This window comes from Tachypleus tridentatus, chromosome 7 (assembly GCF_004210375.1).
Source record: "Tachypleus tridentatus isolate NWPU-2018 chromosome 7, ASM421037v1, whole genome shotgun sequence".
Lineage (NCBI taxonomy): Eukaryota > Metazoa > Arthropoda > Merostomata > Xiphosura > Limulidae > Tachypleus > Tachypleus tridentatus.
Genome location: NC_134831.1, coordinates 34,310,380 through 34,323,551, shown reverse-complemented (window position 1 = coordinate 34,323,551; position 13,172 = coordinate 34,310,380). Strand labels below are relative to the sequence as shown.

At 37.0% G+C, this 13,172-nt stretch overlaps 1 protein-coding gene across 8 annotated transcripts in view; it reads right to left on the bottom strand.

The window, feature by feature from the left end:
* LOC143255409 (uncharacterized) overlaps positions 1-13,172 on the bottom strand; it is a 61,828-nt gene that overhangs the window by 27,616 nt on the left and 21,040 nt on the right. For all 8 annotated transcript variants that reach the window (XM_076511034.1, XM_076511037.1, XM_076511035.1 and 5 more), the window contains one exon: positions 2,652-2,696. In XM_076511034.1, coding sequence (XP_076367149.1) covers positions 2,652-2,696 — 45 coding nt within the window. The remainder of the gene's footprint in view (positions 1-2,651; positions 2,697-13,172) is intronic.

Here is a 13,172-nt window from a genome sequence, read left to right as displayed (position 1 = left end):
GAGAATGAGGACATTGGTCAGCATCATAATTCCATCTTTGTGAGTGGATATATGCCTCACTGCAGAAACACCTTGGGTAGAGAAACCATCAAAAATATCTGACTCTGGGATGTTCTTCAAATCCCTCTCAATAATAACTCCTTGTGATGAATTCAAAGTAGCATGAGGTGTAACTTCAATAGGTATATCCCCAATTGCCTTTGAATGTAAGAAGACTTCACTATGTTGAGATGTGGATGTTTCCACCAATACGTCACTAGATTGAATCTTCTTTACTAACTTTGGAGAGCCAGCAAGTCCCTCTAGTCCCTTCTGAATGAAAAAGGAAGACATTTGTCCTAAAGATTTGTTTGAAAGTGAATGCAATATAAGAAAATGAGGTACAACAGGTGGTGCACATGGTGAGGATTGCTGCTCAGAATCTTCAAGATGTGGTTGTTTACCTATATACTGTTTTTTCACTATTTTATTAAGATTTTTAATTGGATTATCCATAATAAAGAAAGGGAAATTTGGGTGCCCACTGACCCCACCCACTATGGAACCCTACGAGGGGACGCACTACAATGTCAAACAAGGACACTGCAGCAACGCCAGAGTTTCGTGAGCACTATACCCACACACCAGCATCAGACACAATGTCCACAACACCTGTTGAGAACATCCAACAGTGATACTTGGTTGATCCTAGTGAACCAGCCGACTAACCCAAGGGAGCCACCCCAAGACAGCCCATCTTCAGGAATTCAAGATTAAAGTGGTGTGTTAGGGTTAGACCCTCAACCACCAGGATCCTCTCCTCCCCTTCACAGATTGCCACGCACGGCAAACACATGGGTTGATTTTTATATCCCATTGGAGGTAAACTGAAAGAAGAGAACCCTCCCTGGGAGGTCCCCTCACAATGTACAGGAATCCATACTGAGGGGTTAAAATATTGACATTTAAATTAGTTTCAGATATAAACAAAGATAGAACAAACAAAAAAATGAGGTTCTGAAAGTAGAAAGCTATACATGATCTGTAACAGAAAGCTTAGCAAAGATCTTTGCAACTTAGAACTCTTCCCTAGAATCTCAAAACATATTTATATTGTCAAGGCACAACACTACACAGTTTCTTTTTATGCTAAGTAATTTTTTCTTTCTTTCCATAAATATACAATTTCAATTGCACAGAAATATTTTCTTATTGAAAAAAGTTTCCAAAATGAAGATTTTAAAAAATATTTTGTTTGTTGGTAACAGACTTTATGAAGATAAATCTTTTGTGATGTTTTCATACTGGTAGCACAAATTGCTATTGAAAGACTGTTCTCTATATTTTTAGTGGTAAATCATTTATTTACATTCAAAAAATATTTTCATATGCATGTATTCACCTTATATGTAGATAGTCTTGCAGGTATAACAGCAAAAACATTTGTGGTTTCTGCAGTTAATTTTAACACCATAAACAAAATCATTGTTTCCTTCCAGCATCAACTACAAGCTCTATAAAATACATTTAAAGCTTGACAATTTTTTTGCTAAGTATTTTTTGGCATTACATTTTATATATTTTAAACATTCTTTGGAAATAGAAAATACTTCAAAAAACAATTTTTTTTCATTTAGGATATAAAACATGGTTCAAATGCATGACAGTAAATTGTATGGAGCAAATTTTCTCTGAGCTCCTGATATTTTTCAGACATGTTTCAGACTTTGTTAGAAAAAGGTCCATATAAAACTCATTCAATACATTGAAAAGATTGGCTAAGTACACTTTGAATAAGGATAAACTATGGAAACATTTATATTATTAAAATAGAATTTTTAAAAACGATTTCTCAAATAATAAAGGTAAAATTCTGAAGCATTTAAGTTTAATAAAAGTAACACTAAATTTTAGCACAATTGTTGAAATAAACTACAATAACTCCTGCATCACTGATTACCTTTGCCCTACACCCAAATTATTCTTAGATCAATATCCACTTTCTCTTTTCTACTTTGAACAAACAAACCTACTATCACAAAATATATTCTTTATGACTAATTTAAGTACATTATTTGCTTAAAGTGTCTCACTCACACACACACACTGAATTCTTATAGCTGCACATTAACTACTAAGCCCCCATAGACGTACAAGTTATCTTTCATATATGTCAATCTACGATTAAACTAGTACTAGACTCTATGTAATAACAAATTTTTATTAAAATACAGCTTTCAATACTTCAAGGTACATTTTTCTTTCAGTTTCAAATTAAAAACACCTGACTGAATGATCCAACATGTCAAATTCATACAAACATTTTTAATTACAAAACAATTATATATACCATATTAATATACATTAGCCATATACATGAATGTACATGACAGTTTGCTACATAAAAGGATTTACACAATACTTAACACTAAAGTAGATTGCTATTGCCTATTCTTATTGTAACAAAAAGTTATTTCACTTTCAGAGCATGTATGGATGAAATACGTTTAATAATGACAAAATTCATCCAGATAACAGACAAAATTATAGGAGTAAATAAATTTATGGGAGTATGGGAATTTCTATCACTCCTGTACTGAATAAAATAAACTGTTAAATTTTAAGTGTGAAAGTCCCATTACTTTTTTTAGACAATCTGAAATAATACTGACCTTTTTGTGTTCATCTTCACTTCTATGTTTTAAGCCATCAAGTTCCTGTAAAATCAGAATTAGTCATTTTAAAATATTCTGTGTATTTACATAAATAAAATGTTTAGAAAAAAAAATGTCATCAGTTAATATAACTACCAGTGAACTGCTTATCAAAATTTAAGAAAACAAAAACTACATAAAATATTTTGCACATTTGTTCTAAATAACCCTTTGATGTTCTTGTCAACTATCAAATAAATCTATAAAGTCAATTCAAGGAACTCTGAAGCTTCTTTCACCCTCCATCATGAGGCATCAATGTTAGTTTTAATAATTCTTCACATATCAAATTTTCATACACATCAATGTAGACACATTTTGGAGCCCAAAACCCACTTTAAACTTTAGGTGAAGATCCCAAATTAAAAATTTAAATGTAGATATGTTTTTAGAATATCCACTTTCCTTTAAGGAGACAGATCTAGTCCTGACATGACAACTCAAAACCTTTTGACTTCCTAAACAGCAATTTTAAATTTTAAAATTTAAAAAAATATGAATCCTAGAATTTTTGTTATAGTATTCTTTATTTACTAAAAAAACCCATTTCAAACTAATTTGGTTTATTCAAACCCTAGATACCCCAAAACCTCCTTCACTGTTGCTCTTACCTCAAGACTTTTTCAGACATTTGTTTATTTAAATATTATCTATAGAGGTCAAGAAACTGAGATAAAACTAATTTTTATCAAGAATAATACAAGGAATAAAACCAAGGTGCATATACATATCTACACATAGGTACTACTAATAATTACTGAATAACACTGAATACTAAATCAAAGGTATGAGACCAGTCAAATCCCCAGTTTCCAATGTGGGACTGTATGATAAACCACCACTTTTCATCTATCAAAGAATTAAAGTGTAAAAACTGGCCAAATATGTAAATGAAACCAGGTGAGATCAAAACCTCAGCAGCAATTACTGGGATTAGCTACAATACTGATGGCATTTTATGTGCCTGATGAATTACTTAATAAAACAAAGTAATTGTCCCACAAACAATCTGGTATACAAATAGTTAGGGAAAATGTCCAAAGATACAAGAAAGTTCATGTGCAACCCATTAGTAATTCTAAGAATATCTTGTTTTACCAGAGCTTTTGACTCTGCTACTGACTAGAACCACTGGTGAAAGTTTCATATTGTGTACAGAATGACTAACTATCAACCTAACTTTAACACACTGTAATACACTTTTAAATTATTAAGGTTAACATTTTCCTACACTGAAAATGTATTTCACTTAACACAAAGTTATCTCAATCTTTTTTCTGCCCTTCTAAAAATTGTTGAAAAATTTTCAAGCTTAGTGCACCAGTATTTTGGTGCAATTTTGCACCTTTTTTTTTTTCTTACATGTACATATTATACAACTACTCTCCATCACCAGTATTACAGTACCTATACTGGCACAGCTAACTTCCTCTGTTATTACTGCTTACTCCTCACTTTTGAGAATTGGAAGGTTCTAAAGGAAGAATAGTGGCAGTGGGGAAGGAAAATGCCAAGTTAGTGAGAGAGGCAAGTACCTACAAATAATACATTTTCATTGTAAAAAAATGTTAACTTCCAATACGGTCTTACCTCACTCTAACAAATGTAGAATCCCATATTTAAAAGGTGGTGGGGCTGGTGTATGCACTCAACATTGAAACTAAACAGAAAACTAACCAGACTGAATGGCACATATTGGTTATCGCACTACACCTGGTACAGATATTCTCTTCTCCCATGAAGCAGAAAATGAATCTGATACTGGTAGCAAAATTATGCGCACAAGTGCAATTTGTTTGAATAGGTGAAATCCATAGTAAAATATAAACTGAATAAACTATGTACAGACTAAACCTCAACCAGACAAACAAGGTTCCATAACTTGCCCTCAACATTAGGAGACTGAGGATCAAAAGAGATAAAAACAAATATAGTGTGACATAAACATGGTGGCCAGGGCTTGTGTACCTTGGTACATATATTCAAGCACTCCAACTGTAAGTAAACAGTGTTATATGTCAAGCAACCAGAATTATGAAGAGGCAGTTAGCAGTCAAGAATAGACAAACTCCCAAAACAACTGTAGAAACAAGTAAATAAACTGAACTAGGTTGTGTTGTTGTCTCGACCATAAGAACAGGGTAATATCTGTATAGCAGAATTATAGCAGAAATCATAATTCACCCAACCTTAAATACAGAGAAGATATACTGATTTCAGAATTACAAGAACATGAAACATCTGCTAAACTGTAGAACAGTGCACATATATCCAATTGCCAGTATTACGAGGTAGTCACCCAAACTCCACCTAGAAGCAAAAAAAAAGCACCTCCTGCAACTGGAATCAACATAAAGAGAAGCCAATACTGCACATAACCATAAGAACAGGGAAGTGTCATCATGAACCTGGTATTATGAAGAGGATCCCATGTAGGTTAGTTCTGTTCCAACTGACAATTATCCACCTGGTGAAAGGCATCCAAGGGAAATGGAAGGTGGGACACCAGATTTGCCCTTTTATCACTTATGGGAAAATAATGAGTATGTATGGTAAATTGAAATTCAACAAGCATTCAGAAGGAAGCCTTCATGGTCCACCTCCCTACTAACTAGGAACTGTGAAGTGATAAGGAATCCCTTGCTCAACTGGAATTAAAAAAGGGGAAAGTAACTGCAGTGGGGAGTCTAGAGGAATGTCATACTGAATAAAGTGCAATGGGTGACTGCAAGTCTCTGTTTTGAAAAGCAGACTAACCCTCATTTATTCAATCAAGACAGGGACAGGCATAAATAATATTCTGATTTAGTCATGAAGACCATCAATGACAGTCCACCACTGAGTGAAACTTAATGATATCTAGAAACTTGTGTACAGACCACTGGGAATGTCACCACTGGCCTTACAGAACACTCCATCTAGAGTCAGCATTATAGCATAATCAGTAAGTAGCACAGGTTTGAGGCAAAGCATACCTGATAGACAACATCTGCTATAGAGAGGGATCCAATTATCAGCGGTAACAAAAAACAGGGTTCCTAAAAATAAAATATAAATAAAAGGAAGTGATTAGACTTATTCTAGTCAAAGGTAAATGGACAATATCTACCTGAGAAAAATACAGCTAAATCATTGAGATAATGAGCAATTAAAATATTGGGAGTGGTCTGCATTCAGGCCTGAGCTCTTTTCCAACAAATGGAAAAGGGTAGCGGTCAAAAACATGGTGAGATGTCCAATTTGAAGAAAAGAAACACTGTAAAAATTGCAAGCATCCATAGATAAGTCCAAATATGCCAGCCTTATGAATTGATGAACCCAACAAAGCTGCTTAATAGCTAAACTGGACAAGTCTTTGTCAAACAACCAGATGAAAAATTGGGAAAGATGAGAAATAAAAGAGTGGGAAGTATAGAAACGACATTAAAGAGACAAAGGCAGAAGATAGACCATCACCTATAGTAATGAATATTATGAAGGTTTGATTGGGAAGAAAAGATATGTTACACGGAATCAGTCATTAGGCTGAAGCAAAGGATCTGCAAAATCCATGAGTGAAAATGGAATGTGGTAAGGTCCAAATGAATAAAGTCCAATTAAGACTGACAGAGTAAAGACCAGGACAGAGCTAAGTGTAGAGGAGGCTGTACAAGTAAAGGCCAGAGCAGTGGGAACCATGGTTGTGCTTCCCAATATGAAGCCATTAAGACTAAACAGGGAATAGTTTGGATTAGGGATAGAGATCTGGAGCTCTCAAATAGGAAGAACAGATAAGACCCCTCCAATTTGACTGAATGCATTCAACCCAAGTTAGAAGGTATGTAACAGGAGACCAAAAGGAAGACAGTTTGGTACAACTGAGTTGGTTGGTTGGTTTGGTGTTTTATGGCACAGAGCAATGACGCTATCTGAGCCAAACATCCAGTAAAAAGTTAAAATTATTAAAATTCATAAAAGGAAATTAAGGTAAAACAATGCAAAGTTTAATATTTGAATTAAAAAACATAAATACCATTAAATCCAATTTTTACATCCATTCTTAAGTGGTAAGTGAAACACTACAGTAATACAAGTTGTAAATGATTTTCTGTAGCATAATAGTAATTATCATAACTCGCCAGGAAGACTGACAAGTAAGTTCAATAACCACCGTCAGTCACCTGAAGTTGGCCTTTCCAATCCTGGTTGAGTTATTTGACATTATGACCAATTACAGAAAGTAAAGTAATGCAAGTTTTAAAAGATATGTAGCAAAATTTTAATTATTATAACTCACCAGGATGACTAACAGGAAGTTCAAACACCAGCATTAGTCACCTGAAGTTGGCCTTTCCAATCCTGGTTTCGAGTATTTGACATTACGGCCATTTTCTAATTTCAAATCGAACAAGATGTACTTTGATTCATAAAAAACAATCACATTGAAAAAAAGTCTAAAGTATATATTAAAAAACTTAAATAGCATTGAAAAGATTAATGGCCTTTAAAAACCTAAAAATATTTCTAAGGTGGACAGTATTACTATTGCCAATAACACCGTCTAACGTTACAGATAAACCTTCGAACAGAACACGTTTAAAATGGTGCCATCATTGAGAGTCATAACGATGGTGAGACAGTAAATTGTGGTTCATTGTGACCTGAGTGTTACACAGACAGCACATTGGCGCATTAGTCCCAGATAAAGGAAAACAATGAGTTAAAAAACTGTGACTAAGACGTAGTCTAGTTAGAACAACTTCTTTCTGATCCTTACGGAAGTGACATGGCCAAAGTCCAATCAAGGATTTTATTTGGAAAAGCTTGTTTTCACGTTGCTCACTCCAAGTCAATTGCCAACTGGCACAGAGCTGAGCCTTGAATACAGGACGATACTCCACATATGAAACATGCACAGCAGTGATAGTGCAAGAGCAGACAGATCTAGCTGCAGTATCGATGAGCCCATTCTTGTGAATACCAACATGGCCTCGAATCCAGAAAAACTGGAGAGAAGTAAATTTTGAAGAGGAATGGACCAGTCAATTTTGAATATTGGCAAGAACAGGGTGTGAACTAACGTGAAGCAATTCCAGGGTCAGTAGAGAAGTAAGCGAGCCAGTGTAAATAGTGCAATTCAAGTACTGTTTAGTTTCTATGTGATCTAGGGAAAGAGAAATGGCATACACTTCAGCAGTGAACACAGAAGCTGTAGAGGGGATTCTACATGCAACCATCAAACCACATCAAACCATGGCTAAGCTCATACAGTCACCTTATTTTGAATCATGTGTATAAGTAGGAGTGAAAGGATGGTTCAAAAGATGTTCAGCAAATAACAGACAGTATTTCAAATTGGGAGTGTCTGCTTTTCTTAGATGAGTTAAAGATAGGTCACATTTGGGGACTGCAATAAGCCATGGTGGGATGGGCTGACCAGATGATACAGCAATGTCATCCAAGGACAGACCCAATTCATCCAACTGCACATAGATATGAGGGCCAAAGGGAACAATGGGAGATCATCTGTTCTGAAAAATCATGACCCATCGAGGAAGGAAAATGCAACCCCAGGTGGGATGCTTTGGTAAGGAATGAAGTTTCAAACCCTTAAACAAAGATAGTTACAAATGGCAGAGGTGCAAAGAAGGTTCACGAGACTATGTGTATAAGCTCTGAAATGAGGAAGAGCTGAAAGCCCCTGTGCATAGTTGAAGACCCTGATGATCAATAGGGTCAAGAATCTTTAAGGCCAAAGTTCTGGTAGAGCCAAAGACTAGTGATCCATAGTCTAGTTTCAACTCGTAGCTGCTTGATGTGTAGTATAAAGGTCAGCTTAAGGTCAAAGATAAGCCCTGACAACTTTGACTCAGGGAACACAGGAAGCATAACTTCACCAATACAGAGTTCAGGATCAGGATTAATACCCCGTCAGCAGCAAAAGTGCATCCAATTGGTTTCAGAGAGAGAGAAGTTAATCTGTTTGCTGCTGTCCACTTCAGTAAAGGATTGAGGGCAGTCTGTAGCTGTCACTCGATATACCTCATGTTCGACGATAGACATGCGATGTAAAAGTCATCGACATAGAGTCTCTTTGCAACAGTAAGAGGGAGTTCTTCAGTGATGGCATTAATATTTATACTGAAAAGTATGACACTCAATACACAGCCATGAGGGACTCCAAGTTCCTGTAGAAAAGAAAAGTGTCAAACCCACATGAACTTGGAATCGCCTGTCCATTACAAAATTTTTAATAAAAATTGGCAAATGGCCATGTAACCAATAGAAATGGAGGTCTTGCAAATTGCCATACCTCCATGTTGTATCATAAGCATTCTCATTGTCAAGGAATATTGATACAAGATGTTGTCATTTGAGAAAGGCTCCTCTGATTGATGAATAAGGTGGTCCATGGTGGAGTGCTGTCGTCGAAACCCACACTGGGTCGGTGAGAGGAAGTTGTTTGATTTGAGAAACCAAACAAGACAAGCATTAATCATCCTCTCTAAGGTCTTACAGAGGAAGCTCGTTAAAGCAATTGGATAGTAGTTTGAAGAAGTCTTGAGATCCTTCCTAGGCTTAGAGAAAGGTAGGACAATAGAGTGACACCAAGTATCATGAAAAGCATTCTCCTGCCATATTTGGTTAAAAACAAGCAGAAGAATAGTAAGAGAAGCAGGAGATATATGGCACAGCATTTCATAGTGTACATCATCAGGTCCAAACAATGAAGGGCCAGTTTTGAGTTCCACCAGTGTAAATGGACGATTATAGTCAAAGAGACAGTCAGCTTGAAAGGAAAGAGAAGATCGCTCTGCCTGAGTCTTTGTGGCTAAGATGGTGGAGGATGAAGCAGAAGTATCAGAAACCCGTCAAAAGCTTTCACCTAGAGTATTGGCAATGCTCCAGGTATCAACTACTTCCTGGCCATCAGAGAGCAAGATCAAGAGGAGGACAGAATTACATGCCAGCTGACCTTTTCAATCTTATCTCGTATGACTTTGGAACTGGTGCTAGAAGATGTGCTGCTTGTGAACTTAATCTAAGAGTTCTTCTGGCTTTGACATCTCACCCCCAAGCACGTGCATGGGCATGCTGGAAAGCAATCCAGTGAAAGAGTGTGGAATATCTACAAAAAGTATCCCAGGCCCATTTTTGAGCCTTCCGTGCCATGTAGCAGGCAGGATTCCACCATGAACAAGGATATCATGGAAAATGTCTTGAGGTGTAAGGAATACATTGAGCAGCTACCTGTATAATATAGTCAGTTACTGCTGCCACAGTCATCTATTGACAGCTTACAGACAATGGCAGGATCAAGTTTTGCAAGAGCAGTGAAAGAGGGCCAGTTTGCTTGATCCAGCTTCCACTGAGGCACGTGGGTCTGGTGACATCAACCACAGCCAGTCTCTCTCAAAATTATGAGTAAATGATAATTGCTTCATGGGTTATTGTCAACTCTCCATGAAAAGTGGGAGAATAGTGAAGGGGAACCAACCGAGAGGTCAATAGCAATAAAGGACTGACTAGGTGCATGAAACTAAGTAAAAGAACCAGTATTGAAAGAGAAAGGTTGTGATCAGAGAGCATACTCTCTATGGAGCAACCCCTCCCATCAATATCAGCATTTCCCCTGAGAGGATGAAATCCCCCCAGGATTAAAAAGGGAGACAGCAACTGTTCAATGAGCGCATGAACGTCTGACTGATCATAGGTATCTCCAGGCAATAGGTAGAGAGAACAAATAGTGATGGTACAACCCAAGGAAATACATATGGCTATGGCCTCCAAGGATGTGTCGAGTAGCAAAGACAGGATAGAAACATGCTGATCAACCAACAATGCCACCCCTCCATGTACTCGACCTTCACACAGCCTGTCAATTCCGTACAAAGATAACTACTGAATGGTGACTGTATAGGCAGGTTTAAGAAATGTTTCCTTTAAGGAAAGACATACAGAATGGTAGGAAGCAATCAGTGCTTTGATGTTATCCAAATTAGAATGTAAACTTCGACAGTTCCATTGAATCAAGGTGGCCATTTTTATTTATGTGTAGGTGAATTGAGAAGAGAGCCCTTCTGTTTATGACCACATCTTTTTTCTTTATTGTCTTTATTCAAGGGAGTTCTGTGGATTGGGCAGGCCTTTGTTTTTGGAAGAGAATTCCAGTTACTAAGGACATGAACAAATGATTGTTTAGCATCTTGGGATGAGTTGATTGATTGATTGATTTTGTGTTTTATGGCACAAAGCAGCTAGGCTATCTGCACCAAACGTCCGGTAAAAAGGTAAAAATAAATGAAATGTAGTAAAATATATAAAAGGAAATGAAGGTAAAACAAAACATCATTGAAACACAAAAAAAGCATAAAACCAATGTTGACACCTAGTTTACCATGTTAAGAGAGAAAGCAGAGTAAGAGAAGTTGTAAAGGACTTTCTTTAGCAAAATGGTAATAATCATAACCCACCAGGAAGATTAACAGGTAAGTACATGAACCACCATTAGTTACCTGAAGTTGGCCTTTACAGTCCTGGTTCTGGGTTATGTGTCTTAACAGCCATTAACAAAAGGTAAAATAATAAAGGTTTTTAAAAGACATAGCAAAATCGTAATAATAATTAGCCAAATGTCCGGTAAAAAGGTAAAAGTAAAGTAAATGTAGTAAAATTCGTAAAATGAAATGAAGGTAAAAACAAAACAGCAATTAAAAACAGAAAACGGTATAAAACCAATGTTGACATCCAGTCTACAAAGTTGTAAAGGACTTCCTGTAGCAGAATGGTAATGATCATAACCCACCAGGAAGACTAACAGGTAAGTACAAGAATCACCAACAGTCACCTGAAGTTGGTATTTCCAGTCCTGGTTCTGGGTTGTGTCATTATGGCCAGTACCAAAAGGTCAAGTAATAAAAGTGTGAAAAGACATGCAGCAAAATTGTAATAACAACTTGCCAGGACGACTAATGGGTAGTTCAAATGGATAGTTCAAACAGCAGCGTTAGTCACCTGGAGTTGGCCTTTCAAGTCCTGGTGTTGAGTTATTTAATGTTCTGGCCATTTTCCAATTTCAAATTGAACTAGAGAGATTGAGATTCTGAAAAGGGAACCACAATTAAAAAGGTGTAATGAATAAATATCCAGCACTTAAATAAGATTAAAAAGATTAATGGCCATCAAAAAACTAAGAACTTTATCAAGGTGGACAGTGTCACCATCACCAATAACACTGTCCAATGTTACAGACAAACCCTGGGACAGAACATGTTTAAAATAGCCCCATGGTTGAGAGCCGTAACGATGGCAAGAAAGTAAAATGTAGCTTACAGTGATTTGAGTGTTACACAAACTACACACTGGTGCAACAGTTCCAGTTTAAAGAAAATGATGAGTTAAAAAACTGTGATCAATGCATAGTCTAATAAGAACAACTTCCTCTTTCCAATCCTTATGATAACAAGATGGCCAAAGCCCAATAAAGGTTTCTTTTTTAAAAAGTTTGTTGTCGCATTGCTCACTCCAAGTGGATTGCCAGCTGGCACGGAGCCGAGCCTTGAATACAGGACCATAGTCCATATAAGGAATAGGCACAGTGGTGATAGTGCCAGAGCAGATAGATTTAGCTGCCGTGCGTGCAAACTCGTTCCCTCGAATATCAACGTAGCCTGGTATCCAGAAAAACTAGATAGAAGTAGATGTTACTGAGAAATGGGCCAGTCAGTTTTGAATATCACCGAGAACAGGGTGTGAGCCAACGTGAAGCAATTCCAGGACCAGTAGAAAACTAAGTGAATCAGTATAAATAGTGCAATTGGAGTACTGCTAAGCTTCAATATGATCCAGCGCAAGACATATGGCATACAATTCAGCAGTGAACAAAGTAGCTGTAGAGGGGATTCTGCACGAACCCACAAACCGCAACAAACCATGGCAGAACCCACAGAATTACCTGATTTGGAACCATCCGTATAAATTGGAATGGAATGATTGTTTGAAAGATGTTCAGTAAATAAAAGACGGTACTTCCAATCGGGAGTATCTGCCTTTTTCAGATGACTTAAAGAAAGTTCACATTTGGGGGCTGTAATAAGCCATGGTGGAATGGGCTGACCAGTGGACTCTGCAATGTTATCCAAGGACAGACCCAGTTCATACAAAAAGGAGCAATGGCAGATCATCTGTTCTGAAAAAGTATGGCCCACTGAGGAAAGAAAACACATCCCCAGGTGGAATGCTTTGGTAAGGAACGAAGTTTCGAAGAATATTGTAAAGACAGTTGCAAATGGCGAAGGTGCAGAGAAGGTTCATGAGATTCTACGTATAAGCTTTGAACTGGGGAGGTGCGGAAAGCACCAGTGCAGAGTCGAAGTCCTTGATGATGAATGGGGTCCAGCATCTTTAAGGCCAAGGGTCTGGCAGAGCCATAGACCATTGATCCATAGTCAAGTTTTGATTGAATAAGAGCACGATATACTTTAACATAGAACACCGATC